The sequence below is a fragment of the Terrapene carolina genome, unplaced genomic scaffold (assembly GCF_002925995.2).
Source record: "Terrapene carolina triunguis isolate 2854851 unplaced genomic scaffold, T_m_triunguis-2.0 Scaffold67, whole genome shotgun sequence".
Classification (NCBI taxonomy): Eukaryota; Metazoa; Chordata; order Testudines; family Emydidae; genus Terrapene; species Terrapene triunguis.
This window is the reverse complement of record NW_020664418.1, coordinates 25,860,717-25,884,271: the sequence shown is the minus strand read 5'-3', so window position 1 is coordinate 25,884,271 and position 23,555 is coordinate 25,860,717. Positions and strand designations below refer to the sequence as shown.

The following is a 23,555-nucleotide window of genomic DNA, read 5'->3' as shown; positions in this document are numbered from 1 at the left end:
CCTCTCCATCCGTGCCTCTCCCCCCCAGATTTGTAAAATAACGTCAGTTTGGTAACTTTTAAGAATCAGGCATTTCAGAAATCAATAAAAGATGAAGGGATTCAAGGAAAAGGTTTAAACATGCCAGATGTTCTTCATAATCTGGGAATAACATGCAAACCCATAATAAGTCTCTTCTTGTACTGTGAGACTTTCCCTTTGTTTCTCTGTCTACCTTTCCACTTGTCTCTATATAAATAAAATCAGTGAATCTATCCAGGCATCTCTAATGTGCCTATCACTGAGGTAACTCATTACAGTACCGACATGTAGCACACTTATATCCTCCCATTCGGCTCTGACCAAATTGATCCTGGGAGCGTTTGTATACCTGCTTTCAGCTCTAGTGTTTATTCTGAGTTAGCTCTCGCACCTAAAAGGGAAGCTTGCATTTTTTGTTTATAACTTAAGCAAAATTAATTGCAAGTGAAGAGGAGACTGCCATGGTTAAAGTTAAAGGGTTCCCTTGTCCTCTAGTTTCGATTGAGGAAACTGCGACCACTGATAAAGAGGGGCAGTTCAGCCGAGCAATAAGCATTTAAATCTAGTTGCCTTGGAAGGAATTGCTGTGGCTGTTTGTTTTCTCCTCTCTAGTGTGTTTTTACGCAGACAATACATTGAGATAACTGACAGAGGATGTTTCTAGGTTCATACCAAGAAGTGGTTCAGTGTATTGTGAAACAGCCAGATCTCATTACCTTCACTCAGACAGATAAGTGTGATTCAACAGTATCACACAAGCTTAATTTGGTAGTACAGTATGTCAGGAATGCTGTTCTAATCTGAGCAAGGATTAACTACAGCTGTTGCTTGTGATGTGGATACAGTTAGGTTAGGTCTTCCAATGCAGCACTATGAAAATAACCTGGAAAGCACATCTCACTTTTTGTACCTTTAAAGGATATTCATGTGGACCTGTCTAAAATATATGGGGCTCATCTGTGGCAAGGTTGCAAAGCTTTTCCTTTGAGAAGGGATTCTGCATGCAGCAAATTTTCTCTGGGAAAGAGCAGATGTGTCAATAGGATGTGACAACCCAACATCTAATTATTTGTATATGTTGTAGAATATCTGTTTCCACATAGCCTCATTAATAAACCCTCTGGCTCACTAGAATCCTGCATTCCCAGGGCTAAGTGCTGCTGACATCCTTTGCATTGGTACTTTAGGAAATTCTAACTCCCTGTATCATAAGGTTAAAGGTCTGGATAATTCGAGCTTTCTTCTAGATGCCATTTTAAGGGAATTTCCCTTTTTCCCACCATTCTGGGGCTGTCTACATCCTTGTCAATGCCCTGAGAATTCCCCTCCCCACATTTTTTCCTCATTTCACTGTTGATGCTTCCCCATCTTTCTGGCTGAATTAGAATGGAAATGACACTTTCCAAAGCCTCTCAATGCTGCTATTTCGTCATTCGAAGGAGCAGTAGGTGGCTCAAAGACCAAGAATCTTGAGTCTCTCCCAAGTCAGTGGTAAATCCATCCAGTAGACTAGCCCATTGCAGATCTAATTTTATCAGCCATTTCTAATGAGCTCCTTTTCCAGGTGATAATCATCTCCCCTGCATGTACCCGCTAAGCACAGGTGTGGGATTGTGGGATTGTTGAAAGAAAAGAAAATTGTTCATTTCAGACAGAGCAAGGAAAAAGAAAGATAAGACAAGGACATATGAAATTCGCATGAAGGATTGTTAAATAAGCTCCCATCCATCTATTAGCTCTATGATGAAGAATTAGAGGAGTTCAGAATTCATTCCAGACTGATGACAGTTTTGGAAAGGATACAAGGGACAGTTTTGGAGAGGATACAAGGGAGGTCTTTATCCTACTTGTTATCTGTGTTTATCTGTTCACGTGTCATAGGTGCTTATGTTTCACAAGATGATAACACAGTGCAAGTAAACGTGGAAATAGCAGAGAGAAACCCTTTCTCCATTGCTATCCTTTGACAAAGGTCACTTTCTTATATACATTTTATCAAAGACAATGGCCATCATTTTTCTTGTCTCAATATATCTCTGAATGTGGCATTACCTGGAAGTTACCACATGGTATTGTAGCAAAATCCAAGTTCATCATATTTACATTTTAGAATATCTTGAGGTCTGCTTATTACTGTAACTAGAAATATGCATTTCTTAAGCATCTACTGCACATCCAGCAATAATGAGGTTTACAAAAGCATTCAACACTTTTCCCCAATGCGGATTAAAAGGTGTTGAGGGAAGTGGATAATACATGACGTAATAAACAACACGATTCAGATTTTGATAATGAAGTTGTTACAGTCAACTCAGCTATTGGAGAAATCTCGTCCTTCCTAAATATCTAGGTACTTACACAGTCCCTGTCACAAATGCATTCCTAAATATTTAAAAATAGGTCCCTCTGCTTACACAGGGTCACCACAGCAGCTCCCTGGCCACACGCCCTCCTGAACTCAGCATAGGAGTGTGGGGAGGGGTAAGGGTGCGATGAGAGGTAAGAGTGCGTCTATTCACCAGTGAGGTATAAGGGTGCGTCTATTCACTGGTGATCTCAATTCCAGATAGCCTCTAGTCAGCACGACCTGAGCAGTCTGAGGTGATTTTACTTTATGCCAGGGAAGGCTCAGTTCCCATCCAGCCCCAGAATCAAAGAGGGGAGCATAAAGATGACTTAATGCCACCTTCTCCTGAGTGCAGCTCAGATTAGCCCAGAATCCAGATCAAGATTTGCAGCATGACCAAGTCAACGTTACTTCTTAATCTTAATAAATGCTTGGGAAACAGAATGAACAGTCAATAACATTCTACTGACTCCCCCTCCTCCCAAATACTGAGAAGAGTGAGAGGTAGCAAAATAACCCCTTACCCAGCAAACCTAGGCACATGGTCTAGTGTTCAAAAGTGCTCACATTTTTACAAACACTCCACTGCCTCCTATTTCTCTGTGTTATCTATATTATTGGTATTATTTTGTGATTTATTTTTCAGGTGGTCACATAAACCCAGCCGTTTCATTAGCCATGTGTGCAACTGGAAGGTTGAAATGGACCAAATTACCTTTTTATATATTAGCACAATTCCTGGGAGCATTCGTTGGAGCAGCAGCTGTCTTTGGGATTTATTATGGTGAGTATATAGTAGACACACCTATAGGACTTGCAAGAAGTAAGGAAATCTCTGACACCCTGATGCTTCAATGAGTTTCAAGCAGGCACAGAGGTCTGCCACACACAATTCATTGCAGGACTGGGGCCTATGTCACAAAAGAGAAAGGAAGAACTATGGGGGAAGGCTCTCACCTCCCAAGTGTTCGACAATACTAACATTTCAGAAAACAGAAAAAGTTCTGAAATGTAGAAAAATGACTCATTCTTGGCAAATTAGATACTCTAAGAACATGTATTTCTCACAAAGACTTTTACTTATTTAATTCTTAGCATGTATATAGGGCTTCTTCTCCTGCAAGGACTTTAGAAATATTGAAGGACTGATCCAACAGCTCTTATATGAGTAACACCAACGTTGTTCAGTGAGGCTACAGATTGGGAGATCAAGTCCCACCTGACTAAATCTCACACCACCTCTTTGAGCTAGGTATTAACCCTATTTTAGAGATGGAAACTGAGGCAGAGGGTCACATATTAGAGGCAAGACTAGAATGCAGGAATTTCTTACTCCCCACTCTGTCTGGACCATGCTTCTCTCTATGACATGTTGAGGCATAATAGAAAAATAAAATATCAGACTGTATATTTATAGTCCTCCCTGGCTAGATAAATCCTCCAGGACTAGGTCATTTCTTTAACCACTGCTTCTTGTTTAAAAGGACTCACTCCATGCTTCTGTGGTCCCATCCTTAATTCTGTTGATCTCTGTAGGTGTTTGTATTTCATGAAAGCTCTTTTTCTTTGTTTTCAGCCACTGTCTCCTAGGATCTAGGATTACAGGAACTCTCTTTTCTCCAATTTCCCTAGGCCCTCTCCTCTCTCTCTCCTTTAGTCCTTGTTCAATCCCTACACCCATATATGCTCCTCCCATTATACTATTGCTTGTGGTTCCTGAAGCCAGGTAAACTTTTCCAAAGCACCAAAGTGACTTAGGAGCCTAAGTCTCATTTTAAAAAGTGACAGGTTTCAGAGTGGTAGCCGTGCTAGTCTGTATCAGCAAAAAGAACGAGGAGTACTTGTGGCACTTTAGAGACTAACAAATTTATTTGAGCATAAGCTTTCGTGGGCTAAAACCCACTTCATTGGCTGCATGCAGTGGAAAATACAGTAGGAAGATATATATATACACAGAGGACATGAAAAAATGGGTGTTGCCATACCAACCATAACAAGAGTCATCAGTTAAGCTGGGCTATTACCGATCAAGTGGGTTTTAGCCCATGAAAGCTTATGCTCAAATAAATGTGTTAGTCTCTAAGGTGCCACAAATACTCCTCGTTCTTTTTAAAAAGTGATTTAGGCACTTAGGAGCCAAAGCCTATATGAAAGTCAGTGGGATTTAGGAGCTTTTTATAATTTTACTCTACCTCATTTGCCTGTGCTATTTTTCTTCACCACCAATGATGTCCCAGAGAGAGATGGTACTTCACACAACGTGATTCTGTGATAATCTGACTGATGTACATATGGAATTTTTAAAGATATACAGAATTAAACAAAAGTAGGGCACAGTTAAAAAGTTTTCTTTTCCCTTTTTATTCGTAGATAGTTGTGATGGAACCATCCACCAATGAGAAGGAGGAAGCCTGAGGAGGGGTCAACTAATCAAGGGCTAACCCAAAAGCCATTCACAGTTAAACTAATCTCAACTCTACACAAAGCTAGAAAGAAAAAACAACCATGGGGTATACACAGCAGAGTTGTTTTTTTTCTTCAGCTTGCCCTTTTATTACAAAAAGTAGAGACCTGGGCACTCTTACCTCTAAGAAGTTTCTAAAACCATTTTGGGTCTCCCCCGGCTCTAGCCAGCAATACTTACCAGTGACCTCCATTATGAGAGAGGTGAGGCTATTTCTACATTCCCATAGCACCACTTGAAGGCAGGAGTGTGGCACAGAAAGCAATGCTCAGTTTGTTTTCATTGTTTGTTTTCATGGGTCCCTGGTGTTGGTGACCCCTTCCTTCCTCCTTGTCAGGCAGGGTGCCAAGGTGGCAAGTTGTTTTTAGATAGTTAACACACTACAAACTCACAGACAAAAAGTTATGAACCCCCTGCCCCACCGCATGGGCAGCGGAGGGGGCTGATTGGCTGAAGCAAAAGGAAGGTGGAGCAAAGGGACTATTAATGCAGGTTTCCATGGCCTTGGAGCCCACCCCAAGTTAGACCCAGTTCTAGTAATAGCTCATTCCAGGTTAGGATCCAGGCAGGAGATCTGGAAAGCTGGATCTTTAGGACCAGAATTTTGTTACCTCAAATTTTGTAAGTCAAATTACAGGAAGTTTTACATTAAAATACCTTATTTTGATAAATATAATGGAGTCCTCATTTCTTTCTGCCCTAATGAGTTTCCCCCATAATACCATGCTGCAGCTGTAGTATGACAAGAAGATATTCCATTCTCAGCCAAGATTTTCAAAACTGATGGGTGATTTTGGATGTCTGACTTGAGACACCTTAAAGGGACCTGACTTTCACAAGGTGGGTGCTTAGCACATCGTGATAATCAGGTCCCTACAAAGTGTCTCAGGTTTAGCACCCAAGAATCGATCACAAGTCACTTTAAAAAATTTTGGCCATAATGAAGACCAATGCTAGAAGTGGTAATACCTTACATACAGATAAAAAGATAAGAGATAACTAACCATGTTCTGTCTGCTATTTGAAAGAAAAAGTAGGTTGGATGGCTAGGAAAATGAGAGTCTTTTCTTTTAGGCTTTAGACCTTCTTTTAGGAGGGACTATAATTTGGGAAAGGAATGCAACTCTGAAGACATTGGTAAACACTAAATTAGATAGAGAAATTAAGGGTAATAAGGCACCAACTCCCATGCCACCAAGCAGGTCCTTCCAGGGAACTGAATTCTTTGGCTGGGGAATGGCAACATTTGAGAGAAGTGACTCCCTTTCTCCAGGCAGGCAGATGTTCGGGTATCAGAAGAAATGTCTGGCAGTTGGTTGAAGTAAAGCCCTCACACAGAGCAGGGAATGCAAGCTCTTTTGGGGCCAGAGATCTCTCAGGAGTGTTCCTTCACCACAGCAAGGGACTATATAATGTAATGTAATGCAAAAAGTAATGTGGCATTTTCCCCTGGCTGCTGGTAACCTGAATGGTTTTACAACAGTAAAATCAGAATGCTGCTGAAATCGGATATCTGAAGATGTCATGTCAGGTCTAGAAACATTTTGCAGAACAATATAAATGTGTTCAAGACCAGGAAACTTTTCCAAGCACTCGTTTGGGGCGAGCAATCAGAAAGAAGGAACACATGAGCCTGGATTTGAAAGATGGACCGTAAGAGACAAGAGGTGCACTACAGTGCCTGAATGCACAGGAGCGGAAATGAGACATGGAGGAGGTGGTTTTATCATTCCTCGGCCATAAATAAAACTGGATCCAATAGCTTCCAAATGAGAATGTGATGTGCAATTCCCACTGTATGTAATGTTGATAAGTAAGCATAACCAGGCAATGGATATGTTTTCTGTAGATGCACTCATGAACTACAGTGGTGGAGAGCTTATAGTTACAGGATCTAATGCAACCGCACATATTTTTGCAACTTATCCAGCTCCACATCTGTCCCTGATAAGTGGATTTGCAGATCAAGTAAGTACACAGAGAAAAACAAAAAAAAACCTAGTCTTGTTACATTTGTTGTCTTGATTGTAGAAACAAAATGTTGAAAAACATAAAATTGGCCAATTAAAAAAAAACAATTAAAAGTCTAACTGTGGCCAAGTTTATCATTTTGGTCACTCCTTGTTATGCATTATAGTAATGACAAGATATAACTGCTTGTAGAGAGAAAATTTCATTCAGACTGCAAGCAAAACTCTTTAAAATTGTTCTTTCCAGCGGTGAGAGCCATGTTAAACCCCAGATAATAGCTATTCTTATCCACACAGTCTTTGGAATTCTTCTACTATTTTATGTTTGTCAATGTATTCAGCCAGATCCTCAGCTGATGCAAATCAGCACTGCTCCACTGTCTCCAGGGGAGTACACTAATTTATACCTGCTGGGGTTCTGGCCCATTAGGTACATGTATGTTATCCCTTGCTAAATAGAAGTTTACTCCTAGAACCGCAGTCATTTATTTGTTACCTTTAACTCCTTCATAGATGCCTCTTCACCCCACCCTGCTCTGCACAAATTTTTGATGATTAAAGAAAAATTGAGAAGATTCACCACAACCTCCACCTTTCTCCACCCCTTCCAAAACTTTCACCTCCTCGTTCAATGACAGCATGATTTCTTACCTGCTGTCTGCCTCTAATCCCTCTGTTTGCCTTCTCCAGCACTGTGGAAAAATAGCATGTGATTATGTATGTAAAGACTAGAGCTGTCAAAAGGATGGAAATTCCATTTTGTGAAGGATTTTGAGATTTTCAAAACATGGCTTCATTTCAAATCTGAACAAAACCTGAACATTCCAAAATTCTCTGCAAATGAATTTTTAAAAAATTGTAGTGTATTGATCAATATTTTGCAACAAAGTACTTTTTTATTTTATATTAAAAACATGATATACCAAAAAAATTCAAAATGAAAAGTCATTTCAAAGCAAAAAAATAAAATAAAAAAATTGCATTCCAAAAATGTCAACATTGGACGTTTTGACACTGTCAGAACTCTCCCCATCTACCCCCCCCCCCCCCCCCCAGGTTTTTCTCCAAAATAAACTTTTGGGGAAATTGACTCAATTTTGCAAAGTATTTTGATTTTGTCAGAACTGTCTTTTCTGACAGAAAACTGTTTTGTCAAAGTTTTTCCATGCAGCTCTATTAAAAATTATGTCATAAGTCATATGCACAAAGGGCCCAAATTAAGGTTGTACAGGCAATGAAAATTCCGGCATTTCCTAACTTTTGAGTGCTTAACTTTGTAAACTTATTGTTCTTTAAATGTAGGTTTGGGATGTAATACCAGAATAAAGGTTCTCTCTCTCTCTCTCTCTCTCTCTCTCTCTCTTTTTTAAACTGTAAATTTAGGGGAATATGCTGTATCAGCATAAGTCACCTTTATACTGGTATATAAAACTTACCACATTAGGAGTTGTACCAATTTAATGATATCGGTAAAAAAAATCACACTCTTAACTGAAATAGCTAAATTACTACAAAAACCTGAGTGTAGATGAGTACTTAGACACTGGGGGACATCTCTCTCTCTCTCTCTCTCTCAGGCTTGTAAACAAATCTAGCCACTTCCTTCTCTACATTTCTAAGATTTGTCCTTTGCTTTCTGTTCAGACAGTCTCGTCCTTTGTGTCTATGTACACACACACTTTACGTAAAGTTAACTAGAATCAAGCAGAGCTAGCTGTGACTGTATGAAGTACTCAGGGGGTGGGAAAGGTGATTTTTATTCTTCAGAAATAACAGGAGTACTTGTGGCACCTTAGAGACTAACAAATTTATTAGAGCATAAGCTTTCGTGGGCTACAACCCACTTCTTCGGATGCATATAGAGTGAAATATATTGAGGAGATATATATACACACATACAGAGAGCATGAACAGGTGGGAGTTGTCTTACCAACTCTGAAAGGCCAATTAAGTAAGAGAAAAAAAACTTTTGAAGTGATAATCAAGATAGCCCAGTACAGACAGTTTGATAAGAAGCAAGTGTGAGAATACTTACAAGGGGAGATAGATTCAATGTTTGTAATGGCTCAGCCATTCCCAATCCCTATTTAGTCCTGAGTTGATTGTGTCTAGTTTGCATATCAATTCCAGCTCAGCAGTCTCTCGTTGGAGTCTGTTTTTGAAGTTTTTCTGTTTTAAGATAGCCACCCGCAGGTCTGTTAAAGAATGGCCAGACAGGTTAAAGTGTTCTCCCACTGGTTTTTGAGTATTATGATTCCTGATGTCAGATTTGTGTCCATTAATTCTTTTGCATAGAGACTGTCCGGTTTGGCCAATGTACATGGCAGAGGGGCATTGCTGGCACATGATGGCATATATCACATTGGTAGATGTGCAGGTGAACGAGCCCCTGATGGTATGGCTGATGTGATTAGGCCCTATGATGATGTCACTTGAATAGATATGTGGACAGAGTTGGCATCGGGCTTTGTTACAAGGATAGGTTCCTGGGTCAGTGTTTTTGTTCAGTGATGTGTGGTTGCTGGTGAGTATTTGCTTTAGGTTGGGGGGTTGTCTGTAAGCGAGGACAGGTCTGTCTCCCAAGATCTGTATATCTCCTCAATATATTTCACGCTATATGCATCCGAAGAAGTGGGTTGTAGCCCACGAAAGCTTATGCTCTAATAAATTTGTTAGTCTCTAAGGTGCCACAAGTACTCCTGTTATTTTTGCGGATACAGACTAACACGGCTGCTACTCTGAAACTTATTCTTCAGAAGCATCCTAGACAGCAAGTAAAGGAACCCTGGATACATTTCCAGGTAAGCACACTGGGCTGACTAATGGCAGTTTTGCCTGTACACAGTCTGCGGGATTAAGCCCATCATAAGCAAATGGTTCTGTAGCAACATTTTTAATGTGCATGGATGCTGTGTTTAAATAGTCACTTCAACTGACTATCAAAATGTGCAACAGGGACTGCTGAGCAAAGCAGAAATCTGAAGCAATTAGTTTTGTGTTGGCAAAATTATTGCATAAAGGAATGTGATCTGCCAGGTACCAGCAGCTTCAGTTTACATTGCATTTCTCCGCTTGCATTTTTCAGTATTTTTATATCTATTATTGCTTGGGCACCTTTCTATTATGTGTTTACAAATGATGAACATTTGGGTGGAGTTGGATTTTTTTATTTTGGATGCTTATTGCTAATAGGGGACAAACCAGACTATATTCCTATCACCTTGAACTACAGGGACAGTGGGATCGCAACTGGGCTGCTCTGTCATCTCTCCGTAATGGGATGAATCTGATCATCAAATCCAAACTTCACCAAATTTTGGGGAAGTTCAGATTCTGATCCAGACGGCCCCCCTCTCTATTTAAAGCTTATGTGTATATTTATTCAATATATTTTCTTTTCATTGGACAGGTGATGTCAACAGCTCTTCTTGTTCTGGTTGTCTTTGCTATCTTTGACACCAAAAATATGGGTGTACCAAAGGGCTTGGAACCAATTGCAGTTGGACTTCTTATCCTTCTGCTCACTTGTTCCTTGGGAATGAACAGTGGCTGTGCCATGAACCCAGCCAGGGACCTAAGCCCAAGGATTTTCACAGCTATAGCAGGATGGGGTTTCGAAGTATTCACGTAAGTAATTCTTGCATCAGTGGGATGTGAATATATCCCTGTTAAGTGTTGTTCTGCTGAAAGATTAAGACCCTGATCAAGCCTGGTACTTCAGCACATACCATACTCACCTGCGTATGAAATAGTTCCAGTGAAGTCTATTCATGTACTTGAAGTTTGACACATGATAAAGTAAGTACCGTGTCTTAATAAGGATTTTTGGCACATACAGAAAATAAAACTTGCATTTCCTCAAATACCAGGTACAGTTTCAGACAGACTCTCCCAAAATATTATGGGGTCTCAGATAACACTGAAAATAGCATAAAGGAAATGCTTTCTTCTCTCACAACAGTTTTCATAAAGAACAAAAACTGCTGTAGAGAGTCAGCAATTATTGCAGTGATAGGTGCACTAAAAGCCATAGATAGATCAGACAAGGTGGGTGAGGTAATATCTTTTCATTGGACCAACTTCTGGTGGTAAGAGACAAGTCTGAGCGTACACAGCGCTCTTCTTCAGGTCTGGGAAAGGTAAGAAGAGCATTGTGTAAGCTCGGAAGCTTGTCTCTTTCACAGAAATTGGTCCAATAAACAGATATTACCTCTCCCACCTTGTCTCGCTAATATCCTGGGACCCACCTGGCCACAATAACGCTGAAAACAACATAACTAGATCAGGCTGACTTGGACTACTATTTTGAGAGTCGAATGCAGGTAATTGCAGAAATCTGAAAAATCTAAAGGCCTGATTTTTAGGCTGTGTGATGCCTCCTTAGTTTTCATGTTTCAGCATGCACTCTCAAATCCCTGGTTTGCACATACTGAGCTGGCTAGGCACACTGTTAGCCATGTGCACATACCGAAAGCAAAGCTCACCTGTATCCAGTTGTATCCAGGTGCCTGCTTTGTACATACACAAATAGCACTGTTTTCAAACCTTTCTTCAGGAGGAGGCTCCTCTGGTTGCTTAGTTTTGTATTGCTAATTATTTACAAGTAGGAATCCCAAGTACTCACCACAACTACTTAAAGCCCCTAGATATCTACAGGATAAATATCCAGAGCCCCTAATATTCCATACAAAGACATTTAATACTACTACGCAGATCTTACATAGCACGTTTTTCCATCCATAGATCTCAAAGCATTCATAAAAAGAGGTCAGTATCATTACCCCATTTTCCAGTCAGGGAAACTGAGGCACAGAGTGCCTGGGAAGTGACTTGCCCAGGGTCACCCAACAGGCCAGTGGCATAGCTGGGAATAGATTCCAGGTCTCCTGGGTTCCAGGGCAGTGCTCTATCTACTAGACAACACTGCCTTATAAAAAAAATGGAGCACATGCAGTGTAAGATTTCATATCCAGGAAAAAAACCTTTCATTATAAATAGGCAATTTTGCTGGAGAAGTTTGGGAAGCCTTGTCGTGCAGTAATCTAATCATTGATTCCCTAGGAACTCCCCTCTCCTCATATGAGGTGTCATACACATTTACATTTTAAAATCTATAGGAAAACTATGTTCAGAAGAAAATGCATTTGTTACCTGTTTCAGATCATTTCTGTTAGTTTTGCTTGGGATTTATAGTCAGGTGGGAAATATATCCACACCGTAAAGACCATATTGAGCATTTAAAAGGGAGAGCACAGAATGTATTGCAGTAGATCTCTGAAACCATGAGAAAAAATAATCTGAGCAGTTTTAGAGACATATAAATTAAGTAAGACATCTTGCTCTCTACAGCTTTACCCTACAGCTGTAACTGGGGAGCAAGTTACAACATGCTTGTTCCCTTACCCATTTACAACATAATTCCAAGTTGGAGTACAGAAGGTTAAATGGAGTGTTACATAACTGGGCTAAAATTTAGGTACAGTATGTCGGTTGCAGAATACGGATAAGGTCTTGCATACGCTAAAGTTCGAATAATATTGTAAGCAGGTCAGTGGCAGGATTTCTCTAAATCACTGTGGACAGATTTGGTTTTGCCTAACCCATGTTAGAATTGTGTTGTCAAACCATTCTGTATACTTCAGAAGGGGACAGAGAAGGTTGTCTGTAGTACAGTTCGGCTGACTTACTCAAACAAGTAGGTCCTATTGAAGTCTACTGTATCAATGGAAAGCCAAAGTTTGCAAGGTTTAGCCACCTGAACAGGGCAATAATGCTAGAATCTCCTAACAGCCATACTTAAACATGGTTTCCACTAACAGTTCCGGTTACAGTGAGGAAAAAAAAGCCAGAGATTCAGATACAAATGCTCAACCTTGCAGTTGATTAGCTGGCGGGTTAACAAAATGTGAAGAGGTGATGAGGGAGGGACATTGCTACAGATGAGTATTTTACTACAGTATCTGAAACTATCTAGCAGCAGTGGAATTTTCCCCCCCTGTGTTTATCATACCTTCCTTTTTAACCAGGGCCCACGATGATTCCGAAAGGCTAGGTAAGCACTGACTAGCAGACTGAAAGTTCTGTATGAGCTGTGCAGCCAGTACTGTTCCTTTCAATATTACATCTGCAGTGTATTTAGACTCCCCTGAAACTGCCTCTGAATTCCTTTAGAGAGACAAGGTGGGTGTGGCAATATCTTTTATTGGACCAACTTCTGTTGGTGCAAGAGACAAGCTTTCAAGCCACACAGAGCCCTTCTTCAGATCAGAATTCCTTTATCTGATTTAAAATGTGTTGGGGATTTTTTAGTTATATTGTATAGTAATAGTGCCCTCTGGCGGCTAGCTGCAAGAGATCAGACCTAATATTTCCATACCGAAGCTTTAAGGGTTTATCGGCTATCAGGTTCTCCTATTTAAAGGTTATAGGTAGCATTCAGATATCTACACATCTCTGCTGACATGTCTAGTTTGAGTGATGCAAACAGCATTAATAGCATTAACTAAAACCAACTTCTGTTCTGGAAAAGTCCAGAAGAACTACATAAGGTCTTGTGTACAGTGAGATTTTGTGCATCATTTTGCATTTGTTTTAAAATGTGAAGGAGCATCTAGAAATTCCCAGAATTTAAACTGTTTGAATTCTTTGAAAAATCAAATCAGAATTATTCTAACCTCAATATCCTACTTCAAAAGGTGAGAGATGTGTTGGAAGGTGCATTAATAGCCTTAGGTTCTCTGTGCATGTACCTTCAACTAGCCAGGTTCTCCTGTTGTTGGGAAACTTTCAAACAGCAACAGGGGAGAGGACAAGCATTTTTAAAACAAAGAAAATGTGACTGTAAAACAATCAAAATGGGCAAAGGGGCTTAAGCACTCTGTACAATGTTGAACTCTTTTAAAAATGACTAGATTTGAACCTGAGAGTTTCCCTTTAAAGTGTAACATACAGTAGTTAATTGGCACTCATACGTGTAATGTTCTCTCTGTGATGCAGCTGCCCCATGTTTAAAAATCTCCACAGGATTTTGTTTAATATATTTTATCCCATATAGTTTCATTCCAGATTTTCTGATTAACCACACCCATCTTTTAACTTGCTGTTCCATTACAGATGGGGGATACTGGACCAAATCCCTACATATTTTACTTATGAGTAGGAGATCTACTTAAATCAGAGGAAAAAATCACATTTTTCACAGGTTGGTCATGGCATAAATAGCAAATTTTGCAGATGTGTTACACCATGCATCATATCCACGAAATTTGCTATTTATGCCATGACCAACCCACAAAAAATGTGTGATTTCTCCACAGCATTTCTCAAACTGGGGGCCCTGACCCAAAAGGAGGTTGCAAACCTATTGGGGGGTGGGGCGCGTGGTATTGACACCCTTACTTCTCTGCTGTTGCTGGCAGCACCACTTCCTGAAGCTAGGCAGCAGGAGTTCAGTGGCTGCTGTCCAAGCGCCCAGCTCTGAAGGCAGCACTGCTGCCAGCAGCAGCAGCAGAGAAGTAAGGTGGGCTGGCCACGGAGCTGCCTTCAGAGCTGGGCGCCTGACCAGCAGCTGCCACTCTCCGCTCTGCCTTCAGAGCTGGGTGACCGGAGACCAGATTTCACAGTTTAAACCAGATTTCACAATCCATGACATGATTTTCTGCGAATTCACTAGACCCCTACTTATGAGAGCTGTCCCAATGGGGCAGATTTTCTGCTGTGCCCAGTTTTGGGTGTAGCAAAGTGAGGAGCTGTTACTGAACTAATTACAGCTCCCTGATTCTCTGCCCCAGCTCCCCAAAGGACCATGAACCAGCTGGGGATGACCAGAGTGCACTGTACTTCAGCCACTCCTACTCCCCCACCTATACCATGCTCCCTGAGCCAAGGGCTGCAGAAAAGAAAGCATAGGTATCGGCTTTGCTAGGTCTGCATCCACTGTGAACTCTTTTGCCCTGAAGGAATCCCTAGCTGCAGCAGAGGAAACTACCTGCAAGCTCCCTTAGGGCTGGTCTACACTGTGGGGGAGTGGTCGATGTAAGATACGCAACTTCAGCTATGGGAATAGCGTAGCTGAAGTCGACATATCTTATTTCGACTTACCTCGGGTCCTCACAGCGTGGGATCGACGGCCGCGGCTCCCCCGTCGACTCCGCTACCACCGCTCACCCTGGTGGAGTTCCGGGGTCGACGGGAGCACGTTCGGGGATCGATATATCGCGTCTAGACGAGACGCGATATATCGATCCCCGATAGATCGATTACTACCCGCCGATTCGGCGGGTAGTCTGGATGTACCCTTAGTCTTCAGTTGCATGAATAAAGTGGGCAGAATGTGTCCCTTTAGTAGTAGTGGCAGAGAAAATACTTTATTATCACAAAGATATAATTGGATGATTTCCTTCTGACCTGGCAGCACAGCTGCATGCTGGGCAACAGGAGAACTAAATGTGCATCAGTGGAGCTAAGGGATGTCACAAAGGAGTATTTGCCTCTGGTTCAGTGGAGGAGGACAGAGGGTAATGGCAACTCATAACTCAAGCATGTCCTGATCTCAGTTTAGCTTTGCAATCAGTTCTTGCACCCTCCTAGCAGGAGGGAAAATGCCAGAACTGCAGTTGTCCAGTGCAAGTAAGGGCCATAATTTAGAGAAGATAAAATAGAGAGCACTAGGGCCCCATCTTCACTCAGGGCTGCCCGGGGGGGGGGCAAATGGGGCAATTTGCCCCAGGCCCCGGGCCCCACAGGGGCCCCCGGCCCCACCTCTGCCTTCCCCCATCCCCCGGCGCCTCAGCGCGCCGCGTCAGGAGCTGCCCTGGACAGCGCTGCAGCGGCGTGGCTCCGGCGGAGCCTGAGCTCCTCCCACTGAGTCAGAGCCACGTGGTAAGGAGGCGGGGCTGCGAGCTCCGGTCCCACCGGAACCACGCCACTGCAGCGCTGTCCAGGGGCCAGGGCAGCTCCTGGACGCGGCGCGCTGAGGCTCCGAAAGAGGGGAGAGGCAGCAGTAACCCAGGAGTGGCCCTGGACAGCGCTGCTGGGGGGGGCTGGTCGGGGACAGGGAATGGGGGGTTGGATCGTGGACGTTCCGGTGGTCTGTCAGGATGCATGGGGGGAGGGTGGATAGGGGTCGGGGCAGTAAGAGGACAGGGGGGGTTGGTGGGGGGTGGGGTCCCAGGGAGATGGTTGGGGGGGGCCGTGAGGGGATAAGGAGCAGGGTGGGTCGGGGATTCTGAGGGGGGCAGTCAGGGGGCAGGAAGTGGGTGGTGGTCAGATAGGGGGCAGGGCCAGACTGTTTGGGGAGGCACAGCCTTCCCTACCCTAAAGCTCATTCTGCAGTTTGAGGCTTGCAGACAGCTATTTAACACAATGAGCCAAGTTGTTATCTTTTCCCTTAGGGCTACCATCCCTTTCACTTCTCAAATGCCAAATTATAGTCTACATTTAATTTCAGTGCCATAGGGAGATTCATGTCAGGGGAGGGTAGCTTCATTTAAAATTAGCCACTTTAGATTAACAGTGATAGAGCCAAGAGAGCCATGGGGGAGGGATCACATGAGAAGAGCAATATCATACACCACCTACCTCCTTCCCAACCCTACCAAGGGAGACCCCCCTCCCCTGCATTCACCGAGGCTCCAGGGGGGTTAATTCAGTGGTTCTCAAACTTTTGTACTGGTGACCCCTTTCACATAGCAAACCTCTGAGTGTGACCCCCCCTTATAAATTAAAAACAGTTTTTTATATATTTAACACTATTATAAATGCTGGAGGCAAAGCGGGATTTGAGGTGGAGGCTGACAGCTCGCGACCCCCAGTAATAACCTCGTGACCCCCTGAGGGGTCCTGACCCCCAGTTTGAGAACCCCTGAGTTAATTTAATTTTATCACCCTGTGTCCATTCACATGCATGTGCTATTTTGAGCATTTCAGTTTTCACAACATAGGCTCATCCCAGATTCTGGAACAAGCTCAAATGCTCAGTTCGTGGAGTATGTACATAAGCTATACTAAAGACAAACCCACAGTAACCGTCTCCAGTTTGTGAGGGGCCCCATGGAGCCAGTCTCTAGGAAACCAATAAATTCATGGAGGTTAAGTCCATTAATGGCTATTAGCCAGGATAGGTAAGGAATGGTGTCCCTAGCCTCTGTTTGCCAGAGGGTGGAGATGGACGGCAGGAGAGAGATCAATGGATCATTACCTGTTAGGTTCACTTCCTCTGGGGCACTTGGCATTGGCCACTGTCGGTAGACAGGATACTGGGCTGGATGGACCTTTGGTCTGACCCAGTATGGCCATTCTTATGTTCTTATGTTCTAGCCTAAATGAACCCAAAGTTACGGAGACAGATATGAGTCAAGGAAGCCAGCAGAGTATCAGAAACCTGGAAAAATCTCTGATTGGATGGGCTCAGGCGTTTGGTCACAAGCTGAGGTGGTTCAAAAGTTTTGGATTTTTTTTTAAGCAGAATTTTTTTATTGTTTCTTTAAACAATCAAACACAGCAAGCAGCAAATATTTGGCCACACACTTCTGAACCCCCAAACCATGTTCAGGTTTTGGCAGACTAATTTCAGCTTTTCAATTAAAAAAACCCAACAGATTTGGAAGGAAAGCAGACATTGTCCGTGCTTTTTTTCTGCTTTTTTAAAACCCCTTGTTTTCAATCCAAAAAAAGTTTTGACGGAAAATATTTGTCCAACCCTTTTAATGAGCTTTAGTGCCTTTTAGCACTAGCTGATGCTGAGAACCAGTGATACCTTGTAAAGGTGACTTGAAAATAAGTTTTCTCAAAACTGGGTTTGTGCAGAGATGCAGAAGGTTTTTAAATGTTTATTTTTTCCAAGGCCCCCTGCGGGGGGAAGGGGGGGCAAGTGGGGCAATTTGCCCCGGGGCTGCAGGGGCTCCCACGAGAATATAGTATTCTATAGTATTGCAACTTTTTTTATGGAAGGGGCCCCCAAAATTGCTTTGCCCAAGGCCCCCTGAATCCTCTGAATGTCCCTGTCTTCACTGGCTTTGTTTGGAACAGGGACACGCACACACATGCAAGACGCAGATGAAGTTTTGCATGTGTAGTGTGACGTTGCACTCCATAATGCTTATGAGTATGAATATGATGTAACTGGAATATGCTTCATGCAAAAGGTCTCTTGTATCATTACAAAGCTTATGATCTACTGAGTGTGTTCATCCTATTTGTTTGCATGTATTATTTCTATGTCTGGAGTTAGGAGAAGAAAATATAAATTTGTATTACTATTGTAAACATATTAAGTGGAAGCCATTAAGGGTGCTTCAGAATCAATGACCTGTAAATGGCTCTGTTTACTTGCAAACCTTCCTGTGTACCCGTGGGACAGGCTGGAAGGATGTAGGCTGGGGTCTCACAGGACATGTGAACAGGTCACCTGATACTGGAATCCATCTTAAACCTGGTGCTTTTCCATTTAGAAGGAGGGGTGGGGACCCAGAGAGACAAAGGATTCCCCTCCTTGTGCCAAAGCTATAAAAGGGGGTGGAGCAGGACAAGGAGAGGCCAGCCATGAGAAATTCCCTGTTTACCACCTGAAATATCTGCTGGAACTAACAAGGACTGTACCAGGGGAAAGGATTGGACCCAGACTAGGAAGGAGTCTACTCTGTGAAAGAAGCTTATTGGAACATCCCTGAGGGTGAGAGATGACCTGTAATCAGTTTCTTAATGTATTAGGCTTAAACTTGCATGTTTTTGCTTTATTTTGCTTGGTGACTTACTTTGTTCTGTCTGTTATTACTTGAAACCACTTAAATACTACTTTTTATACTTAATAAAATCACTTTTGTTTATTAAAAAACACAGAGTAAGTGATTAATACCTGGGGGAGAAAACAGCTGTGCATATCTCTCTATTAATGTTACAGAGGGAAGACAATTTAAGAATTTACCCTGTATAAGCTTTATACAGAGTAAAACGGATTTATTTGGGGTTTGGATCCCATTCAGAGCTGGGTGTCTGGGTGCTGGAGATAGGTACCTGCTGAGCTGTTTTCCGTTAAGTCTGCAGCTTTGGGGGCGTGGACCATACCCTGGGTCTGGGTTGCAGCAGGCTAGCGTGTCTGGATCAACAAGACAGGGTTCTGGAGTCCCAGGCTGGCAGGGAAAACGAGCTCAGAGGTAATTTCAGCACATCAGGTGACAGTCCCAAGGGGATCTCTGTGACCGAACCCGTCACATGTAGATCAACAGAACAAAGACTACTGAGTACACCTTGTCACAGCAATTCAGAGCCCAGATGGCCAGTCAAGTCTGAGCAATGAATGGAGCTACAAACTCAGTGGGACAATGTCAAGGACTATTTTATACACTCTAGCACAGGAGTGGGCAAACTTTTTGGCCTGAAGGCCATATCAGGGTTGCAAAACTGTATGGAGGGCCAGGTAGGGAAGGCTGTGCCTCCCCAAACAGCCTGGCCCCTGTCCTCTATCCACCCCCTCCCACTTCCCGCCCCTTGACTGCCCCCCTCAGAACTCCCAACCCATCTAACCCCCCCTCCTCCTTGTCCTCTGACCACCCGCCCCGGGACCCCACCACCTAACCAACCCCCCCTCTAAAGCCCCTTTCAGAATGCGGCCCTGCGAACATGGACGGAGGACTCAGAAGCAGCAGGGGCAGCCACGCAGCCAGAGAGAAGCGGAGGTTTCCCCTTCAAAGTGCTGCTTCTCTCCGGCCGGTTGCGCGGCCACCAGGTGCGCCTCCTGAATCCTCCGGCCCACTTTTGCAGCACTCCTGCCACCTGCACCTCCTGCCTGCTCCCCTGAGGTTGCAGGTGAGCTCCCTCCCTGCTTCCCTACCCCCGCAGTGCAGCCACCCCCCCCACCCCGCGGGGGGTGTGCCGGTGCTGGGCTGCCCGAGTGCCCAGCCCTGGGGCCCCCTGTTGTTGGGGCTCCCCGTACCAGGGCACCCTATGTTTGCTGGTAAATCCACCCCTGAGCCGCGCCACCCGTCCGGAGCCAGCCATGCCACCGCGCTGCCCAGCAGGAGCTCGCAGCCCCACCGCCCACAGCGCTGGTGGCACAGCGAGCTGAGGCTGCGGGGAAGGGGGGACAGCGGGGGAGAGGCCGAGGACTAGCCTCTCCAGCCGGGATCTCAAGGGCCGGACAGGACGGTCCCGCGGGCCGGATGTGGCCCGCGGGCCATAGTTTGCCCACCTCTGCTCTAGCAAGATCTTAACAACTCCAAAGGAGAAGCTCCAGACTATGGCATAAAGACTGAGTAAAAGAAGAATAATTTCATGAAATGGACATTGTGAAGACTGAACAAATACCACTGTATTTGTAATGTGGCTAAACGTAAATTCACTTCCACATAAAATTATGCTGTCACGCATTGAGTAATTATTTATATCATTTAAAAATTTGATTTGCCATTGTTTGTAATAATCTCCTAGAATCGTCTTCCAATAAAATCCTTTCTCAAATTAATTTATCTTTTTGTATTTGGGGAAAATATGCTTCATTTCCAGTATGCATTAAATGTAAGTGACTCTTTTCTGCTTGAGAATCACATCTTTAATTGATATATCATGTTATTAAGCCAAAACAGCTCATTATATTATCATCAGAGCTCTGGGACCAGTGCTCAGAATTAACTGCTGCTGTTGATTGTATATGTCTAGGATACACACATATAATAGCTATTACCTACCAGTCCCAGCCCCATTGAAATCAATGGCAAAATTTCCATCGACTTCAATGGAACCAAAATTTCACCCTTAGATTCTACAAGACTTTCCATCAGAGAATTGCCATTATAAGAAGGTTCAGTTTCAGGCCTATAAAACTTGACAGCATCTTTTTTTAACTATTACTGAAAAAAACTCACACCTTAAACAGAGATAATAAACTGCCTTATGAAACTTGAATCTTGACCACTCTAGTCAAGCATAATATACTTTACACTTTAGTATGTTAAACTATACTCTTCAAGACACACAAAATATATTATACTTCTCGAGCAAAACATTGTATACTATGTGAATATAGGGCCTGATCCTGCAAACCATTCCTCATGTAAGCAGAAAAATTAAGACATACCTGTGCAATCATCACACTTGATGTTGCCAGCTGCTCATTACTGTGTTCATCATCTGACAACGTAGTGCAAAAAATGTGTTTCATTTAATTTCACTACAAGCCAACAAATCCCAGCTTTCCCAAATTCCCTGTCCCCTAAGGGTCTGGTAGTTAGGAAGCCTTATTTTCTAAAGAACATATACAGTAATCAGACCTAAGGCCCAGGTGGTTGTTAGCATATTTCAACCAGAGCGTGCACAGGAAAATAATGGTTGTCACCAATCTACAGAAACATTAGGTCAAAGTAAACATTTACCACAGTAAGATATGGTACAAAAACCTCACTGTGATAGGCATTTTAGCTATACGAAATATTGCAGTAAAGTCAATACCACCATACAGTGCTTATAACTTGGCTTCCAAACAATAGATCAGTATTAGCAACATAGTGAATAGTAATTCTGCTTTTCTTTCTTACAGGGCTGGAAATAACTGGTGGTGGGTTCCTACAGTTGCACCTATGATGGGAGGAGTAATTGGAGCCGTTACCTATATTATTTTTATTGAAATTCACCATTCAGATACACAGCTGGAAGAAGACACTGATATGTATGAGAAATATGAACTTACCAATATGGAGAAAGAAGAAAGAATTTGCAATCAGCACCCTGTTCGGATTTAAAGCAGAATGACTGTATAGGCCATTCTGCAAACACTGTGTGCCTCAATAAAAGTACACACTTCATAAGTTACATGTGACCTGCACAGAAAACAAGTCCAAAAAGGATTTCTTCCCCTGAAGCAGAAGGCTGATTATTCCAAAATCTGGGACGTAAATTACTTACTTGCTTCAGGGAAAAAAATGCTGTCTTTTTTTCTGTGGTTTTCAGGTCAAGTTTTCTCCTAGATGAAATTGTAATGGGATGATACACTGATTTGCTAATTCAATCCATACAATCCATAAGTCAAGTGATCTAACTAACCACTAATGGATGAGGCACTACGTCACAAAACTGCCTGCACAGAGACAGTTAAGTGGTCCAGTGCTGCATTACCATGTAAAGAAACGATTTCACTCATTACAGCCATTTATTAAAAAAAGGCATGTGCTGAAAAGATTATGCATTAGGAAAAACAATATCAGAATTGCCCGAAAGTTAATTGAAGTGGTTTGTACCTAATTTTGAATCTGGGTATTAACTGGACAGCTGTGAAAGGATATGCAAGTGGTGAGGGTTGATAATAGATAACATGTTGACAAAAGGTAAGAAATCTCTGTCTTGAGCTCTAGTCCAAAAAGATAATATTGATACTTTTGCTCAGCTTCTTCATAGCTGTAATGCTCCAAGTAAGTTTTCAAACCAATTGATTAATCTTAATGGAATCTATTTAAAACCTAAACTAGATTATTCATCCAAATGTCTCTTGCTGTGTTCTCTGGGTGAATTTCATCCTTGCACAGAGGGCCAGCAGCACAAGGCTTACGCAATGCAGACATGTCCTATGCACTACTTAAGCTCATAAGAGGCCTCGTGTGGGCACTCTGCACAGGATGAATTTCATCCTCTAATAGGGAGCAATTTTTGTTTTGGTGGCTTCAAGTCATCTCACAAAAACAGTCATTAAAATTAGAAATAGGTCCAAAGCCAGACCCCAGATTCAAACTGCACTGAGCTCTGAGATCCAGACTGAGTTCAAATCCAGACAGGCTCTGAGGAGTGGGCTCTCTTTCTCTAATGAAGATGGTTAGATGTATTCTACTTCCACACTATTTAGCTTATGCTAGTCAGTATCGTTATCAAGTCCTCACTTTGAAAATCCAGGTTCCTGTTTTATCAATGTAAATGGAATGTGTCAAATTAGCTCAAAGCAATCTCTAATTTTTATATGACTGTGATTGTGAATAAAGAGACTTCATGTTCAAAAGCTGTGTTCTAAAGCTCTGGTTATCAGCTCTGTTCACTCATTTTAGGGTATTATTGTTCCCTATTTAACCTCAATCCATCCTCAAAACCCACAGCATTTTCTCCAAAGTATCTACACTGGGGAGTGCAGAACTGTTTTTATGGCCAGCCACTCCAACAAATGACAAACAGAGGTGGTTTTGAGAATAATGTGGTCAGAAGCCTTCTCCCAATTTCCAGAGGGCAGGTCTGTTACTCCCCTTCCTTGATGTAATATGCCAGTAAAAATTCAGACAAAAGCTTTATTTGAATTTGCATTGTTGACTGGACATTGACGATACCATTTACCTGAGGAGCTGCATAGAATCATAGGACTGGAAGGGACCTCAAGAGGTCATTTAGTCCAGTCCCCTGCACGCAAGGCAGGACTAAGTATTATCTAGACCATCCCTGACAGGTGTTTGTCTAACCTGCTCTTAAAAATCTCCAATGACGGAGATTGCACAACCTCCTTGGGCAATTTATTCCAGTGCTTAACCACCCTGACAGTCAGGAAGTTTTTCCTAATGTCCAACCTAAACTGCCCTGGCTACAATTTAAGATCATTGCTTCTTGTCCTATTCTCAGAGGTTAACTAGAACAATTTATCTCCCTCCTCCTTGTAAAAACCTTTTATGTACTTGAAAACTGTTATCATGTCCCCTCTCAGTCTTCTCTTTTCCAGAGTAAACAAACCCAATTTTTTCAATCTTCCCCCATAGGTCATGTTTTCAAGACCTTTAATCATTTTTGTTGCTCT

At 42.6% G+C, this 23,555-nt stretch overlaps 1 protein-coding gene across 1 annotated transcript in view; it reads left to right on the top strand.

Moving 5' to 3' along the window:
- AQP9 (aquaporin 9) overlaps positions 1-22,770 on the top strand; it is a 41,231-nt gene extending 18,461 nt beyond the window's left edge. The window contains exons 3-6 of the mRNA XM_024204910.3: positions 3,015-3,152; positions 6,682-6,800; positions 10,212-10,429; positions 21,333-22,770. Of these exons, the coding sequence (XP_024060678.1) occupies positions 3,015-3,152; positions 6,682-6,800; positions 10,212-10,429; positions 21,333-21,534 (677 nt within the window). The 3' untranslated portion in view covers positions 21,535-22,770. The remainder of the gene's footprint in view (positions 1-3,014; positions 3,153-6,681; positions 6,801-10,211; positions 10,430-21,332) is intronic.
- Positions 22,771-23,555: the final 785 nt, after the last annotated feature.